The 23953-nt window shown below is 44.0% G+C and overlaps 2 protein-coding genes and 1 long non-coding RNA gene across 14 annotated transcripts in view; 1 reads left to right on the forward strand and 2 right to left on the reverse strand.

Annotated features, from left to right (window-relative positions):
- Positions 1–23953, forward strand: part of ATG14 (autophagy related 14) — a gene marked incomplete at its 3' end in the record, with an annotated part of 271275 nt that overhangs the window by 19092 nt on the left and 228230 nt on the right. For 2 of the 5 annotated variants that reach the window (XM_082450426.1, XM_082450427.1), the window contains exons 5-10: positions 2093–2330; positions 5164–5393; positions 6634–6751; positions 8080–8170; positions 8250–8335; positions 14894–14990. In XM_082450426.1, the coding sequence (XP_082306552.1) occupies positions 2093–2330; positions 5164–5393; positions 6634–6751; positions 8080–8170; positions 8250–8335; positions 14894–14990 (860 nt within the window). Of the gene's footprint in view, positions 1–2092; positions 2331–5163; positions 5394–6633; positions 6752–8079; positions 8171–8249; positions 8336–14893; positions 17838–23953 lie in introns of those variants that run through there. The other 3 variants (XM_082450428.1, XM_082450429.1, XM_082450425.1) reach the window with 2 other exon arrangements.
- Positions 6709–23953, reverse strand: part of FBXO34 (F-box protein 34) — a 111295-nt gene continuing 94050 nt past the window's right edge. For 3 of the 8 annotated variants that reach the window (XR_014260770.1, XR_014260772.1, XR_014260773.1), the window contains one exon: positions 15749–23576. The gene's annotated coding sequence lies outside the window, so the exon portion shown is untranslated. Of the gene's footprint in view, positions 6820–15748; positions 23577–23953 lie in introns of those variants that run through there. The other 5 variants (XR_014260766.1, XR_014260768.1, XR_014260767.1 and 2 more) reach the window with 4 other exon arrangements.
- LOC309655392 overlaps positions 15749–23953 on the reverse strand; it is a 225163-nt gene continuing 216958 nt past the window's right edge. Inside the window, exon 2 of the long non-coding RNA XR_014260807.1 lies at positions 15749–19560. This is a non-coding gene — a long non-coding RNA (uncharacterized lncRNA). The remainder of the gene's footprint in view (positions 19561–23953) is intronic.

Genomic DNA, 23953 nt, shown 5'->3' on the forward strand with positions numbered 1-23953 from the left:
TATGGCTTAGGCCATGGCTAGACAGATGCATTTGAGCACTTGTAGAGAGCTCAGTAGAGATCATGAAAATGAATGAACTTGCTGGAAAGTGTGTGATAGAACCAGAGACTTAACCTTAAGGACATTCATATTGGTCAGGAATGGTGAAGAGACGCATCTGAGGAGGAAAGAAAACATAAGAAACTTTCTGCCTGCAATGAAGTAACCTAGGTTCGTTGGTCCTCAGTTGAAGAGGGTGGTTTCGGTCCACACACATTTATCAACTGCTTCTCATATCCCAGTCAGGAGACAACAAGGCTTCAGTTGGACCTGGTGTAAGCAGCTAAGAGCCAGGTGCTATAGGTGAGGTACACACACATTACCATAGAGTTCCTGGGAGCAAGAGGTCTGGGGAATGTTTATGGAGGGGGCCTTGATGAATGAGTGCAATTTGGACATTAGGAGAATAGGAGAAAATAGTGTTCCTAGAGAGATGTTGATTTGAACAACAGAATGGAGATAAATATGTAAGGAATGACTTGTTCGGCATCCATCCATCCATCTGTGTGCTTAATGTGTTCATTTGAAGTATCTAGTGATTGAACGAGACTGGAGTGAAGGGTGTGGAGAAGGGAACTGTGGGGTGTGTACCAGTTTGGTGGTGGCTGGGAGGCTGAGGAGTTTGGTCTGTGTTTGATTGGCAGAGGAGAACCGCTGAGCACTGGCTCTACTTTATGAAGACTGAGCCAGTGAAAGAGGGCGTGGAGGTGTGGAGTGGAACCAACTAGAGACAGGCAGACTTTGGGTGAGAGTTAACCAGGATTGTGACAGTGGGAATGAAAAGAAAGACCTAGATGGAAGGAACTGTAGGACAGCTCATGGAATGGACCATCAAGAGATTGATTTAGGGGGGCTTCCCTGGTGGTGCAGTGGTTAAGAATCCACCTGCCAATACGGGGGACACGGGTTCGAGCCCTGGTCCGGGAAGATCCCACATGCCGCAGAGCAACTAAGCCCGTGCGCCACAACTACTGAACCTGCGCTCTAGAGCCCATGAGCCACAACTACTGAAGCCCGCGTGCCTAGAGCCCGTGCTCTGCAACAAGAGAAGCCACCGCAATGAGAAGGCCAAGCACCGCAACGAAGAGTAGCCCCCGCTCGCCACAACTAGAGAAAGCCTGCATGCAGCAACGAGGACCCAACGCAGCCAAAAATAATAAATAAATAAAATAAATAAATTTAAAAGAAGAGAGAGATTGATTTAGGACAGGTCAGAAATAATTGTGAAGTAGGGAACCTAGCTTAAAATGTGTCAAGAGGAAAGATAATGAGCTTGGTTTTAAACTTATTTGAGCCTCCTAAGTTGTTCCTAGGTGTCTGAGATTTTACAACCTGTTATTGCTACACTAGAGAAGTTTAGCTACAACCTGATCTGTTTGATAATACGTCTTGGGATCTAGAACCTGTAGGACCTTGATAAAAAGAACATCCGTTGGGAAGGACGAGTGTCTGTTTTCTCGTTGTATGGCCAGGCTCTGGTTACCCTTCCAGTGGTTAAAATGCTGGTGTACGGGAGGTGCTCGCACCCTGCTGGGAGCGCTGCACTCCACTGTGACTTTTCAGGGCTTTGGTCTGTTTCTTTGCTGCATGACCACCTGCCGTGAGATTATCCCTGGGCTCTCTGAATGTAGCCCAAGGCACACTTAATAGTTTTCTATGGAAAATCAGGTAGCCAGTGAATTTTTCAAACTTAGATCTCTTTTCTGTCCAACATGGCTGTTCTTCAGTGCTTACTGTAAGAAAGTCAAGTACTTCCTGTGCTAAACTTAAACTTGATAGTCTTGAGTGATGCTCACTGATGTGGATTACAGATGGAGACCCAGAGTCGTTTTAGTGGTGGTCCCCTTTGCTCTGTGTGTAATACCTACTTGAACTAAACTCCCAGTCTCCATGCTTAGTGAACGTCATGTAGTTAATTTTATTGAGGTTTTGTTTTCAGTTTAGACTGCAGGAAGACACTTAATGCTTTGGGGGCAGCGGGGGGCGGTAGTAGTGTGCAGTACCCAGGAGCTATTTGTAGAGCTCATTGTTGGATGTGGTTTATTTATTTTAGATTCTGAAGGCCTCCTCAAAACCAAGGAAAAGAATCAGAAACTTTATACTCGAGCACAACGGCATCAGGAGAAAAAGGAGAAGATTCAGAGGCACAATCGCAAACTTGGTGACCTGGTAGAAAAAAAAAACACTGATTTAAGAAGTCATTATGAGCGTCTGGCAAATCTTCGGCGGTCTCACATATTAGAGCTCACCTCTGTCATTTTTCCAATCGAGGAAGTAAAGACGGGTGTGAGGTACAGTGAGTGAGTCTTTTGACTCTAGGAAAACACAGGTTCCAAAGATCAAGTATCTTTCAAGTATGTCAGCACCTTTACTGGGCCTCATTCTGGGTTTTCCTGGTAATGTAACTTAAATCTTACCTGCTTCAGCAAACAGTAAACACTGCAGGAAGTTGGGGAGGTGGCCAGGGTGGAGGACGGTGGCCCTCGGAGAAGTGAGGCCCAGGCTTGTATACTTGCAGAGCTTCCAGATGAGGGGCAGGCTCACATCCCTGATCAGGAACCATCTCATGTGGCTGCAGGGCCACTTGGGCTGTTCATTAGTCAAATGCTGTGAGGCAGGTTTTTGAGCCTCGAAGTCTTAGTGCCTTGTCTGTTAGATGGGGATAATAAATGCCTACTTCACAGAGAAATCATGAGCTAAGATGGAAGAAAACACCTCGGGGTCTCTTACTTGGTGGGCAGGACATGCTGACTCTGCCTTTTCCTGGTAACCAGCATGTCAAACACTGGTCGTCTCACTGGCTGTAGTGCACAGACACCCTCAGGAGTCCGTGGGACGGACAGGATGGTGGTTCCCCCCTGGCTGTTCATCAGAGTCACTCAGGAACTTTAGGAAAAGACAGGTTCCAGCAGATACAGCTCCAGCCTCCAAGTTCACCTCATAATACTTTATTTTTTAAACTTCCCCAGATGATGCTGGTGATCATCTAGGTTCTGAAAGTTCCGCTGAAGAGTTTCGATTGCTTTCTGACTAACCATCGGGCTGTTCCAGCTGAGGATTTCCCTGTCTATTCTGGTTACCCTTACTTTCCGGCACCTTTCCCTGGAACTGGACAGTCAGTGGACTGTTGCTACTTAGGACTTAGTGTTTGCTGCCTCTGCTTCAGTCTTTCCTTTCGTCTGTTGCCAGAGTTGGCTTCCTAAAAGCCTAAAGGTCTGATTGTTGCTTCTAGCTTGACGACCTGCTCTCTGACTCTTACCAAGTAATTTGTCATTAGTAATAGTTAGCAAATATAAAAATAAAAAGGCAGATGCAAAATAGAGAAGAATTCAAAGCTCAGAAATAGACCCCAAGGTGGCATTTTGAATCAGTGGGGAAAAGTTGGATTATCCAAAAATTGGTGTTAAGACAGCTGGCCAGGGCTTTGAGGGGGAAAAAGCTGACAGACAGAAACACTCTGTCAAATTAAATTCTGATGGGCCCAGATAGCGATGTTAGAACACATTATAGTAAACAAAGACTAGGATACTGTTCCAGATTTTAGGAGACTAAGGAGACTGACAACTGAATACAAAGTCGCAGGAGAGAAATTGTGGAGAAAATCTTTCTCTTCCATACCTGTACTGTTTAAATCTTGTATGTTAGTATATATTACTATATATCATTAATTTTTTTAAGCTGATAGTTTTGAAGTTATGCCTATTATAAGATTTCTTGTTCATTCACATTTCTTCTCAACCTGCCTTGAGTGGAAGGAGGAAGTAGAGGTACAGCTTAGAACTGGCCACAGTGCCCTCCCCAAGTCCTGTCCGGACAGCCAGTAGGACTGCACTTACGTGCACCTGCTGGCAGAGGAAGAAGGATTGAGAGCCACTGGCCAAGAGGATGGATTCTAAACTTAGCGCAGCACAGAAGGCCCTTCCCAGCCTGTGCATTTCGTCCCTCCTCTTCCAACACCACCTCCTGGCACTTCCTTCGTGCCTCCTACAGGCACCCACGCTGTTCCCTCTGCTCCCCAGACACACCACGTTCTTCGCCCGCCTGCACGGCACCAGCTGAGCCTTCTCATTCACCTTCCATGCTCCAGGCCAGCAGTGCTCAAAGTGTGGTCTGGGGCCCTCTCTGGGTCCCTGAGGCCCTTTAACGGGGTCTGTGCAGTCAAAACTATTTTCATAATAATACTAACACTTTGTTTTCCCTTTTCACTCTGTTGACGTTTGCACTGGTGGCTCAAAAGCCGTGGTGGGTAAAACCTCTGTCTTGACAGATATCAAGGCAGTGACGCCATACTGTAGTAATCGTTGTTGTGTTCCACAGTGTCCTTGCGGTGTACAAAACCAGCCAGTTTCACATCAAGAACACTATTGATGAAGCAGCAGAAATTACTCATTCTATTTAAATTATGTCTCGACCCCTGCGTGCACATGTGATTGTGCCATGCAGCGAGATAGGAGGTCTGCAGAAAGCACATTTTGCTGCATGCTGAAAGCTGCGGTGGCTCAAGGGAGAGCCCTTGAGTGAGTTGTAAGCAAAACTAGTTGGTTTTTCCATGGAACACTGTATCTACTTGAAAGCACAACGGAAAGACGTGGGTATTAAAGAGATTTTTTCAAAAGTCATGATCAGTGCTGCACTGTGCCGTGAACTCAGCTGGTAAACAAATAATGTCACCCTTTGCTAATTTTCTTGTTTTGAAAAATACAGATTTTTTTCATAAAAACATGCTATGTTACATGTAATGGGTTTCTTATTTTTGAATCAGTTAATAATTTAAAATTTTCTCAGATTTCTAATACAGTAAATATTAATAGATGTAACCCACATACAGAAAACTCTTCGGGATCCTCCAAATGTTTTAAGCATGTAAGGGGGGTCTTGAGACCAAATAGTTTGAGAACCTAACACTTGAAGCCCTAGTTCATGGTGCCGTCTTCCTCACATGCTGTGGGCTTCTGTGCCACAGCTGGTTTGACCTTCACCTCTGATGGAATTGCTTACCTCTGTATATTCCAATTAAATTCCTGTCCTCACGTGCATCTTCCCAATGTTCTGCATATCTGCCAAGTAATTGCATGCTCTTCAAAACCCAGCCCCTTGACATCCATATGCATCTTTGGTTTTTAGAGATCCCACAGACGTGTCTTCAGAGAGTGACAGTGCCATGACCTCCAGCACCGTGAGCAAGCTTGCCGAAGCCCGGAGGACAACTTACCTCTCGGGGAGATGGGTCTGTGACGATCACAACGGGGACACCAGCATTAGCATTACAGGGCCTTGGATTAGCCTTCCCAACAACGGGGACTACTCTGCCTACTACAGTTGGGTGGAAGAGAAGAAAACCACGCAGGGGCCTGGTGAGAAGCAAGATAGTCTTTGAAAACTTTTATAAATATATTTTTTTAATTGAGGTAAAATTTATATAACAAAACGAACAGTTTTAGAGGAAGCAATTCAGTGGCATTTAGTGCATTCACAGTGTTGTGCAACCATCACCTCTGTCTAGATCCAAAGCATGTTTTTTCACTCCAAACGAAAACTCTGGGGCTTGAAGCAGTCACTCGCATTCCCACCTCTTCCCAGCCCTTGGGAACCACTGTTGTGCTTTCTGTCTCTATAGGTGTCTCTTCTGGATATTTCATATAAATGGGATCATACAATATGTGGCCTTTTGTGTCTGGCTTTTTTTCATTTAGCATAATGTTTTCAAGGTTCATCCACATTGTAGCATGTATCAGCATTTCATTCTTTTTATGACTGAATAATACTCCATTGCATGAATATGCCACATTTTATCTATCAGTGGATGGACTGAAAACATGTATTTTTTTAGACATTTCACCTTTTTGGGGTCAATATTGTTTTATTTATATAAAAAGATCCATTTAAAGAAGTGTATTTAGCCTGTTGGATCCCATTTTTGTAAGTTTCTAACTTTGCAAAGAACTTTTTTTTATCAGTCCTAAATGGAGATTGAAATACCCCAGTAGAAAGACCCTTTACAACTCCAGTATCTTCTCTTTGGTGGAGAAAGATTATTCATTTAGTCATCCAGCAAGTATTTAGTGAGTATGTGCTTTCTGTCATGCACGGTGCAGGTGCTACAAAGGTGATGTCACCAAGACAAGCGTAGCCCTTTGCCTTTCTGTGGAGAGGAAGGGAAGCAAGTAATGATCAAAGGCATCGTACACTGAGTATGGGCTGTGGACGACGGAACCAGCCGCTTCAGGGATGGGGCTACGGAGGAAGGAGCTATTTCTCCATAGGGTAGTCAGGGGAGGCCTCTCTGAGGAGGTGACATTTAAGTTGGGCATTACTTGTTCGGATAAATAATACATTATCAGGTCCAAGCAGCTCAGACATCAGTTTCATTTGTGCTGGCTCCATTTAGGCCCATTTGCTTAGCTTACATTCCACTCAGCGAAAATCATAAACAATGAAATATTAATGTCTGGCCATGGACCTTTTATTACTAAAGAGTAAAGCATAGCCATCAATAATGTATTGACAAAACCACAAATCACACAAATCCAGGTTCACTAATGTTCTTGTTGAAATTAAAGCTGTTTGTGTACGGCTCTTGTTTTTACACTTTAGATATGGAGCATAATAACCCTGCTTACACGATCAGCGCTGCGTTGTGCTATGCGACTCAGCTGGTCAACATTTTGTCTCATATACTCGACGTAAATCTTCCCAAAAAGCTGTGCAACAGGCAAGTAATTGAAGATGGTGACGTCATCTTTATCACGGCTCTCTCATGTTCCTATTGTGTTCTTTATTCTAATAAAAACAAAAACAAGAATTTAAGTATTATCAAGAGAGAAAAGGTCTGACCACGAAATATTGAGATTGATTTCATAAGCCTGATGTGCAAATCTGTGTCATTATCTTACAATTGTACATGACGTCTTTGAAAAGACCATGGAATTCTCCCATGTGAAAAGATAATTTAAGGGAAAACCAGGATATTCAGAGGGCATGCTTATGTGTAAGAACTGGATAAATTATAACACTTCTATTTTTTTTAAAATGAAAAACACGTGGTTTAAAATTGTTTTAAATTGTAAAGGTTTATAGTCCACCCAGTTCCTACGAAGACCTTCCTGTCTCCCTCCAGTTGTCCTTGCGTTTCAAGTAAATATTAATGTGTGTTATTACCACTACCACCACCCCCCTTTAAACACAGAAGGTATCATGCCAAACTAAGGTGTTTTGCACCTTGCTTTTTAAATTTGTTATTTATTTACGAAGATTTGTTGAGCACCTGCTATGTGCCAGGCACTGTTCTAGGCACTGAGGGGGTACAGTGGTGATGAAACCATAACCTCTGCCCTTCTGGCACTTAACTTTAACGGAGAGACACATGATAAACGAACAGGACGGCAGGTGGTGATGAGTGCTCGAGAGACCATTAGAGCAGGTGAAAGAGCGGGCTTGTGAGGGCAAGGAAGGGTTTACCACGTCTGACTGGGCAGGTGTGCAATCACATGTCAACCTGGGGGAGGCCGGGAGCAGGCCACAGGATCCCTGGGCAAGGAGAAGGGCAGGTGCAGAGCCTGGGGAGAGTGAGAGAACGAGGCAGCAGGGGCAGGAGGCTGCAGATTCTGTGGCGCCTTATAGGGCCGTCGTTGGCTTTCAGCCGTCACTCTGCCTAACGTGGATAGTAGCAAAGTTTTTGTTTGTACAGGTATACCAAGATCATACTGGTCTGCTCTGTCCCCTATTTATACTTCAAGGAATAATCTTGTACATTCGTTGTTTTATTAGTGTGCAAACATTTGTGTAGAGTGAGTTTTCAGATGTAGGATTGCTTGGTCAAAAGATACGTGTGTTTGTAATTTTATGGATGTGGTGAAATTGCTATGAGAGCAGTAGTTCATCCTTAGAAGAGTTTCTGTTAAGTGCAATTTATTAAGAGCAAAGGACATGGGGTATGTTTTGTACTAAACTGTAGTGTGACGCATACTCTTCAAAATGAACATTTTACCATAGAATTTCTTCAAAAATCACAACTTTACAAATCGTACATTTGTTTTACAGTGAATTTTGTGGAGAAAACCTCAGCAAACAGAAATTTACTCGAGCAGTGAAGAAACTAAATACAAATATTCTTTACCTGTGCTTTTCTCAGGTATGGAAAATAACGCTGTGAGCTAATTTTTAATTTGCTACATGGTTGAAAATATTAATCAGTTTTTTTCTTTTTCTAGCATGTAAATTTAGATCAATTACAACCACTGCATACTCTCAGGAATCTAATGTACTTGGTCAGTCCGAACGCTGAACACCTAGGCAGGTAAGAAGGGTGTTTGTTACTTTTCTCTAAGTGGTGGTGTTACGACGACTTTTAAGTAGAGTTGCTGTATGTGTGGGCAGAGAACAGGGGCCTGATCCCAAGCCCCAAACTCTCCAGAAGGGACAAAGATAACACAGTCCTGTATGGAAGGAAACAAGGGCTAGTCATATTTGATCCCTTATGGTCCTTACATAATCATTTCTCAGAGGAAATTAGTATCAAACATTTTTAACACCTAAAACAGAATAGAAGAACCCTTATATTCCTGGAGTAGGGACTTCTTGTGCTGTCCCTGAAGACCAAAGTCTGTTACTTTGAATCCACATCTGATTCTTCCTTAGCTCTGCCCAGTGTCTCTCCCGATTCGTGTGCATTTTCTTTTGAGCCTGTTCATTCTTTCCCATCATAACAATTATTCACAATTTTCTTTTTGTCACTGAGTCTATCTGGCCACCATTTGTTGGAGATAAAGGGTATGAGAAGTTTATGAGATGAGCTAGTTTGAAATCCATTATCTTAAAAACAGGAGTAAGTAACAAAAAAAGACCAACCAGGACTGGTCTATGGGATCTTTTTAGTCTCTCAGCCCTTAAAAGCATGACATAGATGAGGCTTATCTTTGGGACCAAACAAGCACCCATTCTCTGGGTGCTTATCTTTTTCCCTTGCTCTGAGCAGTCTCTCTATACATTTCTGCAGATGTGACTCGGTTAATGTATTTGAACTTTTGAAAGAGAAGAAAGAAAAACAAAAGGTGGGAAAGTTCTTTTGGGACTCCCTTCCCCATCATTCACTTTCTTTGACACTGGAACCGTGGCTCAAGGGGAGACCCCCTCCATGTTGCAGTGAATTTAACCTTGGTAATCTGCCCTTAATCTTGGTAATCTGCCCTTAACCTTGTTTTTTGTTTCTTCTCTTCCTCAACAACCCCCCATTTAAAACCATAGTTAACTTTTCTGGGACACAGACCCCTCTGGGAAAAGCTGTGAAATCTCTCCAGGAAACTGCACATACACCTAGAATTTTGTGCCATTTTAGAGGGAGTTCATTCTCCTCACCCCAAATCCCATTCAGTAGTTTATAAGCCTCAGAAACCTGTTAGAAATCCATCCCGTTTTTAGTGGTTGATTCCTGTGAGTTTGCTTGCCATCCTCTCTATACATTATTTGTAAAGCATTCCACGTTAGGAAATTTATCCTTAATAATAACAGCTAATGTTTATTGAGCCAATATTTATAGGCACTGTGCCAACTGCTTTACCTGCATAAGATCAACCTGATAGATGGGAGAAAAGCAATGAATAAAATTCAGTTCCCATTAATAATTAAAGGAAAACAATTAGCAAATTAAAAATAGGTTATTAATAAAGGATACTTACTACAAAACTACAGCAAAAACTACTATACTTAATGACATGTTACTTACATTGATATTTAATAGAACCTTTCCCTTACAGTTAGGAAAAGCCAAGAATGCCTGCTATCACTGCTATGTTAACATTGCTGTGGAGGCCTAGCCAAGGCAAAAGATTTTTACAAAGAAGTAAGGTGTGTTTATATTGGAAAGAAGGTGAGATTGGTAGATGGTGTGATTATTGAACTGGTTATCCAAGAGAACTAAGAAACTCTTAGAAGTGATAGTTCAGTGTGGTGCCTAGATACAAGCTCAACGTACAAAGACCAATTGCTTTCTTATATGCCAACAGCAACTAGTTAGAAAATGTAATGGAAAAAAGGTCCCTTTTATTGTAGCAACAAAAAATATAAATTATATAAGAATAATCATTACAAAATATTTGTAAGCCTATATAAAGAAAATATGAAACTTAAAAAAAAAATTATTCAACATGTATTTCCTGAACGTCTGTCAGGCACTGTATGAGGTATGGGACTGAATGAAAGTAAGTCCGATGCCGCAAAGACCCTTAGGATTTTCTAGGACGGGAAGCCTCAGTATGGTAAAAATGCCACTTCTGCCCAAAAGGAAACCTGATCAGAATTTCAACAGATATTTCACTTTGTTAAGCTGATTCCAAAGTTCAACTAGAACCACAGTCTGAAAGGAAATTTTGACAAAGAATAATAAGGGATGGGCTTGGCCCGTTTTAAAACATAGTATAAAGGTAATTAAAGCCTTTATTATCTGCTGTTAGCATGCAAATAGGTGGAGCAATTAGAGGAAGAAAATAAAGAGGCCAAAAACAGGCCCTTGTGTATGTAGGAATATAATAGATGATAGGGTGGCATGTTGAATCGGATAATAATAGCAGCTCAGTGGTGATGGGCCAGTTGGGTATTTATATGGGGAAAAGTTGGAATCATACTACATTCCATATGTAAAAATAAATTCCAGATGATATGAAAGACCTTATTACTTTATTTTTTAATAAAACCTGTAAAATAACTAGGAGAAAAGACGATTTTTATAATCACAGGGTGGGGAGAGAATTCCAAGCAAGCTACAAAACCCAAAAACCATAAAGGAAAGGAGTTACACATTTTACTGTGTCAAAACAAAATGTCTCTGGTGAAAGATACCATAAACAAAATTAAAAGACAAGCAACAGGTATGTTTTGCAACCTTTATAATAGTGGATTAAAATCTAGACTACTTAAATCTTTCAAATCCATAAAAGAAAGATAAACCTAATAGAAAAATAGACAAAGGATTCAGGCAGGCATTTCACACAAAAGAAGTGCAAGTAGTCAGTATTCAAATGGAAAAAAATCTTCAGCCTCAGTCAAGAATAAAGAAATGCACTTCTAAACAGCTTTCTAGTTTTCAACCATCAGTTTGGCAAAAATGGAAAGGATTGATGATAACCCAGTGTTGCTGGTTGTTTAGGAAAACAAACACCTTTCTTTTAGGGCTGGATTTCTTTGGTGGGTCTGAAGTTTTCTTTGGGCTGCCCTCAAGTCAGCTCTCCATTTAGAGGGCTCTGTCCGACAGGAGTACACGTGCACAGCCAGGCTGTGGAGTTCGTGTCTGTGAGCCAGGAGGTCAGGAGGTAAGCCTCAGGAGGCCCCTTTCACACTTGCCTCAGTCAGGATCAAGGCTCTAGAGAGGTTGTTAATAAACCTGGGTGGGACTTCCTGCTTCCATTGAGACCAGCTGAACTGAGGATCCCATCCTGAATGCAACATAAACTTGTTTTTTCTTTGAAATAAATTCAAACTTACAGAAAAAATGCAAAAAATAAAAATAGTACAAAGACACATATACCCTTTGCCCAGATTCACCTTTGTTGGTATTTTTACCATGTTTGCTTATCATTTGTGCAGTTTCTCTCTCTCTTATCTTCATAAATACACACACGTACACAAAAAACTTTTTTTTCTGAACCCTATGAGGATAAGTTACATACATCATGGCTGTTGACCCTTAAATACTTCAATATGTATTTTTTAAAAATAGGGATATTTTCTTGCTTTTAACCACAGTACAGTTATCAACATCAGCAAATTTAACATTGATACAATACTGCCATATGCACATTTTGTCAGTGGACCAAAAATGTCCTTTATAGCACCTCACCCCAAGTACAGGGTCCAGTCTTGAGTTGGATGTTGTGTTTAGTTGCTATGTTTCTTTAACCTCCTTTAAATCTGGAACATTTTCACAGCCTCGTTTGTTTTTCATGACATTACTGTTTTTTCCTTCTTTTTTTAGTAGAACTTTTATTCTGATGTTTCCTTGAAATGAGATCAGGTTATACATTCCAGGCTGGAATGCTGCCTAGGTGAATGTCTCCTGGGTGTCACATCCAGAGGCCCACAGTGGCCATCTGTCCTTCACTGGTGATGTTAATTCGATCACCCAGTCAGGATGCCTTCCACCTTCTCCTCTGTACACTTCCTATGTTTTTCCTTCCTTGCAACTAAGGAGCAGTCAGTTGGGAGACGCTTTGATACCGTGCAGTTATCCTCATCAGAATTTCCCCCTGTATTTAATATCTATTGATTTTTCTTATCTGATCCAGTCTTTACCATGATTAACACATCATTTTTATCCAGAGTTTCTAGTTTACAGTAGGGTTCACTCTTGAGGTTGTATATTCTATCATATAATATTTTTGAAATATTTTGCAAAAGAGACTTCCTAAAAGCCAAAAAGAACATTTTGTTGCCTTAATCGATGAGAATAACTCCCTACAGCATCATGAAAGAATGAGTACTCTTGGCTTCAGAGTCCTGAATAAAAAGATATCAGTTATTCAGCTAAACTGAAGACTGAAGGAATGATTTGAAAATCTTTATTCCCAAAGCCATTAAGTGAAAAGACTTAATTCTTTTGCTAGTTAATTTTGTGTGTGGGGGGGTGTGTGGCTTGGGGTGTGCTGGGCAGATAATAGACCTCTAAGCTAGAAGTGACAGGACAGAGGCTGAGTGGAGAAATGTCTTCTCTCACAGGTTACTCGTTGGAACTAAAATTGTTCAGACTGGCCACTTTGGGAATCATTTACTAGTTTTTTCTTTTCTTTCTTTTTTTTTTTTTTTAACATCTTTATTAGAGTATAATTGCTTTACAGTGTTGTGTTAGTTCCTGCTATACAACAAAGTGAATCAGCTATACGTATACATATATCCCCATATCGCCTCTCTCTTGTGCTTCCCTCCCACCCTCCGTATAGTTTTTTCATTAGAAGTACTTAATTGGGCACTTTCTCCAGGCCAGCCGGACTCTGCCCCATGCAGTTCCAAGCAGAGAACTGGAGTCCCCGTGGCTTCCGGCAGGGAGCTCTGCCTGGAGGGAGTGTCATTTCCCCCCGTGTATCACTCCTGCCTGTTTCCTGGGAAAACCCTTGAAGAGAGGGCCTGGGGGTGATGGCAGTCTCATGGCGAGAGGGACCCCAAGAGGAGATCTGGCAGCATCAAATAGGAACAGAAAACAGGCTGTGCCTCTTGGGCTGGCAGCAAGGAAGTGACTGCAGTGGAGAGCTGACCTGGGTCTATGAGGGAGCCTGGGGGGTTTGGGAGATGAAACCTGGCAGTAGATGCTGAGGCCCCCTGGACGGTGGAGCTGAACAGAACAGAATCCAAGAGCTTTGTGTTCAGGAAAAGAGGGAGCCCAGCTAAGGCACTTACATTGTGACCGTTTTTTGGTAGGCAGCTGCCATGAGGAGAGGGGTGGAGGGAGGCTGACCGGAGGAGGTGGGACCCCGGTGAGGAGTGGGGTGGGGGTGGGGTGCAGTGAGGGCCTGAGCCGGGGGGACACAGGGTGGAAAGGGGGCTTATTTGGTCATAGCAGGCGGGAGCGTGAGGGAGGAGGGGAAGAGCCCCCGCTGGCTTGTGTTTTGCGACTGGTTGGCTCAGACATCTGAGAGGCCAACGGGGACTCCAGTGCCTGGAACAGAAATGCTGGCTCTATGCTATTGCTGTGTTTTAACTGGGAAGCAGGGTTGTCTTGGAAGAATGAAGGTTGCTTGACCCTTGGAAAAGTGAGTCAGAAGGTACAGGTCTTGTGAGGTGCACTGGAGGCCAGCGCTAGGCTTTTATCATCATAAAGGCTGCAGAGAAGTTTGCACCATAGACTAAAATGACAGGCTGTACAATTCTAAGTTATTTCTCATGTCTGTTGTTTTTGCTGATGTCTGTCATTTTCTCCAAAGTAACTGTCAGTGAAACTCTTAAGTGAACCAAGGCATTGTGTCCTTATCTTGGGGACAACAGGGGGAGGCTGCTGTAGTGATGTGATCCCACCCTGTAGCTGGCTGCAGGGAAACCCCCTGGAGGGGCAGTAGGCGGGGTGACTGCCCACCCAGAGGAAATGAAGCCTGGCTCCCCTGAGGCAGGAGCTAGAAAGGGGGCAAGGAAGAGCAGCAGGGGCCGTGTGGCGTTTGCTCACAAGGGTTCCCCGGTGGCCCTGAGGAGCGGTCACAGGGGATGAGGCCTGACTTGGAGGTGATGATGTCATTAGGGACCTTTGGGAAATAAAAATAGTTTCCTCCTGAAATATAGTGCAGAAATATGCACTATTCCAGATGAATATGTTCTAAATAGTTGTATCTCATTCAATGCTGTAAATGTGTCCCTAGAAAATTATGTAATGATATCTTAAAATGCGTGCAGGAGCTTGCTATTGACACTAATCCAAGGAAGCTTTACTAACATGCATACAACCCTATCATTTAGCCCCTGTGAGTCTTAAGAGTTTAATAATTGGGGGCTTCCATGAGGCAGAGAACACCTGTACAGCTTTATTGTTCCACTGATATGCCCATGTATGCATCAAGTGACTGTTTTTGTCAGAATTCTCTCATTGGCGTGCATGGATACTGTGGTGGTTTGAAACAGGAAGTCGTATGTTGGACCAGCATGCCTAGTCTCAGCGGATGGCTTTTTTCCATCCAGGGTCTTCCCAAGTAGGTTGAGTTGAGGGAAAGTGTGGTGTGGTGTTTTTTTCATTACTTGGATGGCCATTATTATTTAGGTAAAGAAAAGCTCGATTCTAGACCAGTCGTGGGTGTGGTGAGGGCTCTGGGCCTGCCTCGTGTCCCATCGGGTCTTATGTTGCAAGGGGGGTGCTTGTCTTAAAGGGGCCCTCACTGTCTGCGCACAGGTCGGGACCCTTTGAAGTGCGAGCAGATCTGGAGGAGTCCATGGAGTTTGTGGATCCCGGAGTTGCTGGAGAATCAGAGGAGAGTGGAGACGAGCACGTAAGTGACGAGGAAACCGACCTGGGCACCGACTGGGAGAACCTGCCCAGCCCCCGGTTCTGTGACATTCCTTCGCAGCCCGTGGAAGTCTCCGAGAGCCAGAGCACCCAGGCGTCCCCGCCCATTGCGAGCAGCAGTGCCGGTGGGATGATCTCCTCGGCCGCGGCCTCCGTCACCTCCTGGTTTAAAGCTTACACTGGACACCGTTAACGAGCAGGGACTGCGCCGCACCAGATCGGCCTGGAGAAAGCTCTTCCTCCACGCCCCAGTAAACCTTACGTGTTAGCTAAGATAGTGCCTGGAACAGAAAGCGGTGAAGCTGTTGGGTTTTTTTTAAAACAGGGAGACGAGCATTTCTCTTTGTCGACTGGGCCGTGGTAGTGACTGACATGCTTATGATAATTAACAGAACATAGGGGTCTCAGGTCCTTCTCCCAGACCAGCGCCGGTGGAGGAAGGCCCTTTGTGCATGGCCAGTTCTTTTGAGGCAGAAACACACAGAACCCCTTCCAACCACAGGCCGTTGGCCCCAGAGACGTGGCTGCCGTGGTGGCCCCTGTGATGCTAAGGCTGTTCCTAAACACTTTGCTTCAGAGGTTGAATCACAAGGAAGTGATTCCTCATGGGTAGGATTTGAAAGGTAACTGTTTACTATGAGTTTGTTTTTATGCCATTATTTTTTGTACAGAGAACAAGCAGGCAGTTTGAAACACTTGATTTCTTTATAATTTGGTCATGCTTGGTTTTTAGGTCAAGGATTTTTGTCTTGTTTTCAAAGGGTAGGGGTTTTTTTGGTGGGGGAGAGGTAGTTTAAAAAATGATTTCACTTGTGCTGCTGTCTTGTGGCCTGTGGGACGTTCCTGTTTTCTTTCTCCCCACACAGCAAAGAAACTAAGGTCCTTTTTTCTGTAGGACCCACATCCATGAAGAGAAGAAATCCTGGCTGCAGTAATGTCCTAGAGATTTAAGAACTATTTCCTTGGATTTTGAGGGGAATTAAGTTCATTCGTACCTAGATTATTGAATTCATACCATCCACACTATGTGCATTTTGATATTGAACTTATTTTCTGTGAGTGAAGAATAAGTGATTAAGGTTATTCCCTTATGGAAGCTAAATTCCTGCCTGGGCACAGGTTAAAAGCCACTGAAGTGGCCTGTGGTCATTTTTCTGGTGTCTGGTTTCTTTCTAAGGGATTTAGTAAGTGGCAGGTTTTTCTAGGGAAAACCACCCTGCTTGTTTGTTTCCTAGAGGTCTTTGTTGCTCTAAAGACACTACCTTTGCTCTGAAATGCAGAGCACATCATTACAGCTAATACCGCTCTTCTGTATCCTGGGAAAGCTCTGATGGAAAGAATTTTCCCTCACCAAGAGATCCTTTTCAGCTAATGTGTCTTGTCATTCTCTTAGTGACAATCTTGTAAGAAAGCTGTAGCGAGGCATTATGTACAAATATGTAAGTAGATTTTTATTTTTAATAACTGCAAAAAGAAATCTATGTAACAACTACAAAGTGAAATCCAATGAAAAATTCCTAACAGGCATTATCACCATATCTTGTTAGTGTGATTAGCATGATAGTACCTCATAAATCACTTGGAGGTTTGCCCTGCCCTATAGCTTCTTTTCTCCTCGTAATTATTATAGTTGATACTTTGCCTCCAAATCCGAGGTGCTATATATAGCTCTTGCTGTTGGTATATTTAGTGTTTGGGTAGAGTTTGGGGTAGAATTGCAGAAGGGTGTTTATTCCTTATCCAGGAGTCCCAAGTTCCTGACTATAAATTTTCCACTTAGGGAGGAAGCAGGCTTTTCTCCTTGTGGGTTCTTACACAGCCAGTATCTGTTCTAAGTGCTGGGCTTCACGATGGCTGGGTTGCATTGTCCCATCCAGGTCTGTAGCGTAGTTCATAGAGGGAGGCTGTGGTAGACTTTAACAAATACCAAATGAACTTAAAATCCCATAAGAGTTGTCTAGGCACTCAAACCCTCAGAAAGAAGAGCTTAGTCTTAAGAGTTGGAACACTGGGATTCGGGGCTTGGGGGCAGGGAATGACTTCAGCTGAAAGATGCACAACAGTCATGGTTTGTCTCAAGTATTCCTCTTATGAAACCATGAGATCGCAAACCAGAGTAATTCAACAAAACTTACAAGGATATGGGAAATGTAGGGATTGATAGGGTATGTTTTGTTGTTAATATCAACTGGAGGCACTTTACTTAGGGTTAAATGATCAAACCTTTTATGGTTTTGAACACCAACATACTGGCTTACACTGCTGAGATATTTTGGTTTTCATTATTTTGCACTGGATCCACCCTGTAAATATTCTTAAATATACTTTTCAACCACTGTTTTTTCTACTCTCTTTGCTGCTCATTAAAATCTTTCATGTAGGTGCCAGAACCATATGTACACAGCTTCTTAAAAAATTGAAGCTGGTATTTTTTTTTTAAACAACAAGCCATAGAACTTGGTCATGTTTTCCATCATAAGACGATTTGTTGAAACAAGGTAATACTAAAAAAACTCACAGGCACCAAATAGGCTGCTTAAAAGGGTCTGTTAAAGACTTTTTTTGTAATGGAGTATAACTAAGAAAAGTTTTGCACATCTGTAAGTTAAGGGGAAAAACAGTGTCAACATCGGGGAGTGGACAGGATTCATTTAAGGAGTCGTGTATTGATAATTTGGGGAAGAACATTTGGTGGCATGCTGTTAAAGAATCTCCTTGCCGCGTCATGTTGCAGGGATTCCCCACTGCTCTGCGGCTTCCAAACCAGTTTGAGTCATACAAATGTTTTCTAAACTATTATTGTATTATTGCAATAAATCTTTTAACAGTACTTTGCAAATACGTATATCTTTTTCAAGCTCTGATTATTCATTTCTGCTGAATACATTGAGGGTAGCAAGAATGAGATCTAACTCTGGAGTATTTTATACAAATTATAGGATAATTTTTTTAAGAATTTTTTGCCAGGTAATGAAAAATGCCTGTTAATACTTTTTTAAAATTATAGTGGTATTAACAATAATGGTCCATCTTTAGTAAGCTCGAAAATCAGTCGCTTACCAGTTACATCTTTCTCTAAAGATGCATTTTTCTCCTGTAGCCAACATTTGATGCAGGTCTCTGGCAGTGATATTTATTATTTATTTATTTTTGGGGGCTGCGTCGGGTCTCAGTTGCCGTATGCGGGATCTTTCGTTGTGTTGCGTGGGCTTCTCTCTAGTTGTGGCGTGCAGGGTTTTTTATCTCTTCTCTAGTTGTGGCGCACAGGCTCCAGGGCGCGTGGGCTCTAGTTTGCAGCACGTGGGCTCCAGTTGAGGTGCAAGAGCTCAGTAGTTGTGGCGCACAGCTTAGTTGCACCGCGGCATGTGGGATCTTAGTTCCCTGACCAGGGATCAAACCCGCATCCTCTGCGTTGTAAGGTGGATTCTTTACCACTGGACCACCAGGGAAGTCCCTTTTTAAAAAAAACAAAAACAAAAACAAACCAGAAACCACCAGTGGGACAGTCTTTTCTAGAAGAAAAGGGATGGTAAAACAGCAAGAGCCACATCAGTGACATTTTTGTTTTGCTTTTTCTGGGAAGGAGTGAGGGATAGTCTGGTGGGGAGAAAATCTGATGGAGAATTCAAATGGTCCCTTTAAAAAAGTGAGAAATAGGCAGGAGGTGTCTGCCAGAACTAGGTAAGTGTTGACAAGCGGGCTGGAGTCAGTGGAGTGGAAGCAGCTCAGCGTCGTGAGGGCACTAATAACCTCCAGGTGCATATCAGCTTGTTCATCGTCTCCCCTCTGGGCGTGGTTTTCTGGCATTTACTGTATGACTTCAGAAGACACCTGGATTTTGAGGAAAGGGCTCTCCTACCCTTCCCAGCAACTTATTTCCCTAAATTTAAAACATTGTCAGGAAGACATTTCTACAGCATAAGCAAGTAGGTGGCTCTAGATTTCGGTAAGAAAGTGGCAAGTGGTTTGGAAGTAGTAGATGGGAGGGACACACCTCCCAATCCAAAGTTGATTAATGAATGATAGAAACGGGGCATATCTTCTGTGTCAGCAGTGTAATAGTTGCCTTCAAAGTAGTAAGGACCACGTCTAGCACCCACCCACAGGGTGGTGCCCCTATTTTCTGGCCCAGGGGCATTGGTACTGGCTTAAGTTGGGAGTTCTACTGCATTGATGGCCTTTGAGAAAAAGCCTGCTAAGAGCTGGAGAGCTCCCGCAGAGGCCTCTGATATACTACGCCCAAGATCTTTAGCACCTAATTTCTCTGGAGTTGCTGCTGCTCACGGTGTGATCCTAGGACCTGCAGCATCACCTGGGAGCTTGTGAGAAATGAAGGGTCTTGGGTGCCATCAGAATCAGAATTATTTCAATAATACGTATGTACATTAACATTTTAAAAGCACTGACCGGGACTTCCCTGGTGGTCCAGGGGTTAAGAATCCGCCTTCCAGCGCAGGGGACGTGGGTTCGATTCCCGGTCGGGGAACTAAGATCCTACATGCTGCGGGGCAACTAAGCCTGTGCACCACAACTACTGAGCCCACGTGCCGCAACTACAGAGCCCACGTGGGCTGCAACTAAGACCCAACACAGCCAAAATATAAGTAAATAAATAAATATTTTTTAATAAATCCGTTTCTCTGGAGAGCTCTCTGGAGAACCTCTACTTGCCATGTCTTAAAAAAAAATAAAAGCATTGACCTATAGCAGTGCTGTGCAATATAATATTTAATGTAGCCCACACATCTGATTTTTTTTTTTTTTCACACATCTGATTTTAAACTTCCTGGTAGTCTCATTAAAAAAGGTAAAAAGAAATAGGTAAAATGTATTTTTATAATAGAATTTAACTCAAGATATCCAAAAACATTATTTCATCTAGTAAGCATGAAAAATATTAAGAGGGCAGAGGGGCTGCAGGAGGGTTCATTTGTATTCTTGCCCTGGGCCACAAAAATTGGGGAAGGCTTGCCCCTGTATCTACACACTTGTAATAAACCCTCCTTGAATTCACTCTTTTTGGGTGTGTCAGTAGTTTCCTGTTGAGAAGGTACACAATAAAGAGCCTCTGCAGAGCACACACTGGAAACCTGAAAGCGAGGCTTCTGGCCTTGGAAAAGGATAAGATCATGCAAGAGGTCCCAGCTTAGATGCCAGGGCAGCCAAAGCACCATCTCTGCTTAGAAGAAGAATCAGTCAGGGCTGGGGTGGAAGGAGGTTTGTGGCAGGCCACGCACCCTGCAGCAGAATCGTGCTTGGCTCCCCATACAGGAGGCTTGGTGAGGTAGAGCAGAGAAGGCCAACAGCTCAGTCTCAGAACACGGAAGCTGGGCGTGCCCAGGCTTGGCTCCATCCCTATCCTCCCACTGGACTGCAAACACTCAGTTATACAAACGGGCCATTTCCCCTTCTAATGGACAGGGGACCAACACAATTAAATACAACTTTGCTCTACATTTTACTGGTTGGCAACTAATTGATTTTGAATCTGTATCAACCTCTTCATACTACTTAATAGACATCTGAAAATACCAGTTGGTAAAGCAGCTATTTGATTTTCTGATCGGGGGCAGAGGGTGGACATAAAGGAGGGAAATAATTTAAATAGCACAAGTGATTCTGCCCCAATTAACTAGATGATGCGATCTGCTATCCCCCGAGTCTTGGTGTCTGTACACTGCTCATCATTCAGCAAGAACAAGTCCTCTTGCAGGACTTAACGCATTTCCCACCACTGTACCCGGTGTATATCATTCTCTGCTGGGTGGGTGATGGACACACAGGACTTCCAAGAGTAAGTTCAGCTTTGTGCCATTTTCCCCCTAAATGCTAACTTTAGAACCTAATCCCTGCTGGGTTTTATCATTCCAAAGAGAAAAGCAAAACATTTAAGTAGGGCTTTCTAATTTTAAACTTTTATAGCCCCAAAAGAATCTTAATCCAAAAAGAATTTGAAACAACGGATCCCAAAATTAATTTGTTCTGAGGCCTGTTCTCTGCAAACTGAAGAGGGGATGGGGGCCTTTGAGAGGGGAAGGTTTCATTTTGCTTTTTAAACAGAGGAACACCACGTCTCACCAGAGCTGTGGTGTAAGAGATGGCCATCTCTCTGCTGCCACTCCCTTCCCAACTATCAACTTCAGTGGTCCTGCTCCTCTAAAATAACACCCAGGTCAAACAAACCACCTAGAATAGGATTGCTGCCTAACTGGGGGTTTTGCTTAAACCAGTTAGGTGTAAATACACTGGAAGTCCCCAAAGGGTTCATAACCACAGTATTGTTTGCTTTTCCCGTGAGGTTATGCAAACACCAGGTATGGCCACACACTTAGGTGCATGTCATTAGAAGGTACTGCACATTTCCCACAAAGATACTTTCACCAGTCTTGGAGATTGCAGCTCTAGCTTGTTTGAACCCAAAGGAAAACCCGGGATAGAAGCTGTCAGATTCCCCAAGTGCCAGTCACTGTGCACAGCAGAGAATGCCTTTACATAAATGCAGCGTGGCCCCTGACAGTAAGAGCTAAATAACATCAGCTCCGGTTAGTGGTGCAGTCTACAGTGTATGGCGGCGTTGTAGCGCAGACTGTCTTTATTCTGTTTTTGAGGTAGGCTGTGGGATGCAGGAGAGGAGGAGTAGCCAGTCTGCTGAGTAAAGAAGGAACAGAGGCTATTGGAGCCATGGAAAAATGCCCGGGAAGACCCACATGATAAGAATAGTGTCTGAGGCCAGTCCGTAAAGGTTGGCAGGGAGGCTCTGACAAGTCCAAGTTAGAAGGGTGATTGGACAGAGTCCAGGAAGGGGACTCCTAGATCAAGCTTAACCATCAGTTCACAGCCTTCTGCAGCCAGAAAGCCCAAAGCAACTGCTGCCGGGGAAGCCACGACAAAGCCCAGATCATATCAAATGCACAACTGACAGTTACCCAGCAAAACTCCTAGGGCTACTGTGGAAGTGACCCTAACCAAGAAAGCTCCCATGGGACCAGCTGTGGCCAGAGGAAAAGATCCTCCCAGATGCCTTCATCCCCCTTCAGGTTTCTCATACTAGAAGGAGTTACAGCAGAGCTCAGAGCAATCAGAACCTGCCAGCACCCGTCACATCAAGATGATGATTAGAGAGGAATATAAACATTTTATGGAGGGTGTGTACTGGGCGTGAGGCACTGAGGGGTGGCATGACCAAGCTGCCCTGTGTGAGCCCCAAGTGGAGGGGGCTCCACACACCAACGGGGCGGTGGCGGTAGAGAGGGACCTGGAGGCACCGTGCAGCCAACCAAGGCAGGGGCTGCGAAGGACACGCCTCCTGTGCACAGGCTGTGTGTTTGTTAGGGCAGGGAACGTGGCCAGTTGTGAATGATCCTTTCACAATGGCCATTTTAATGCCAGAGTTGTTTTGACAAGGCCTGAAGAAAAAGTTCTAATCTTGGCCCTTTTTCCCTTTCCAGTTCATCCCTGCCTGTATCTGATCTCATCCACTGAGCAGGGAACAAAGCCAAACTGCCCCAGGGACTGGGGGCAGGGAGCTGCTGACTCTTCCAGATTTACTCTGGTTCTGCATTTTCTTTCAAATGGTAAAGTGAGGGGTGGGAGAGAATCTAGGCCAGGTATATCAGACCCTCTGAGCAAAAGCTGAAGGGGTAAGAATCCTTTATTTGGGTCCCCACGGGGGTGGAGTTGGGCTGAGCCTAGGGTCTTCGAGCCCACATTCTTACTTCCTTTCTTGTGAGTCTAGGACTCTGCAGCCATGCAGGAAGGCAGGTAGCACTGCACTGTTGCAGAAGTAAAACGTGAGCTGGTTTCCCCAGCTTGGCACTAGGGGGCTCTGAAGCACAGTATCTTTCTCCTAAGGGGAAAAGCTACACTTGCCTAGAAATGAAGACCAGGGTGCCCTCGGGCCCCACCTGCCAAAATCCTCTTGTCATTCACACAGACACCCCTGGGAAGTGGGTCTTGCATCACGGTTCAAAAGGGATCATCAGTGATTCTGAGAACCCCGAGAACTGCATGCCAAGATGGGGTTAGGGCATCATTCTTCCTGTCCGTGGCTCTTGGTCAGTTCAGGCCCTCGCAGACTCACAGCTTGTGTCCCACGTGAAAACCACATCTAGAACGGCTGACTTGGGAAAACCACCTGGGCACATGAAGAAGAACCAAGAGCCAATAACAATGAAAGCTAACATTCCACACACCAAGCTGTACGAAGTCCTGCACGTGCACATCTCCTTTAATCCTAAATTAGGAGTCACAACAAACCTATTAGGAAGGTACACACAGAGATTGCCAGTTTAGAGCAAACCACCGGGGAGGACGACAAGCGCTGGAAACTTCAGCCCAGGGGATGGAAAGCATTCTCATGTACCTCGGCTGGGGTGAGTCGTGAGGAAGGACCCCGACACCCCGAAGGGGAAGTCAGCCTTCGCAGCCTCTCCTGGTCCTGTGTCACAGACAGGCTCCAGCCGAGCATGTCGCAGGTATCATCGCGATGTGCCTGCAGGGCAGACTTGTTCAGCATCCAGAGACACTTTTCAGTTTCAGTCCCCCCTCTTCAGGCAAGAGCAGCTACTGCCTAAGGATAAGGTAAGAAAGAAGCTGCTCTGTGGCCACATACCACCTCAGCCACAGGTGAACCTGGCTCCCGGACTCCAGCCCTGCCCCACTCTGCTTGGCAGCCCTGGCCAAAGCATACTCCACCTTTCCATCTTTCTCCTGTGGGACCACCAGAGCCTTCACCCATCCCTTTCACGTCAGCCCACCCCTGGCACATTTACCATCACTTCTCCACAGCCCAGAGCTGATGCAGCGCCAAGGCTTTTTTGGTGGGTACTCAATTTCAAGCCGACCTAGCTTCTAGGTCCTCCACAGCAGCTTTCTGGGGCCAGATACCTTCCAGCCCTGCCAAGCGTTACATGACCATAGGTCTGAATATATTCTCCATGACTTCTA

The sequence above is a fragment of the Balaenoptera physalus genome, assembly GCF_965194825.1.
Source record: "Balaenoptera physalus genome assembly, chromosome: 2".
In the NCBI taxonomy this organism is placed as follows: Eukaryota; Metazoa; Chordata; class Mammalia; order Artiodactyla; family Balaenopteridae; genus Balaenoptera; species Balaenoptera physalus.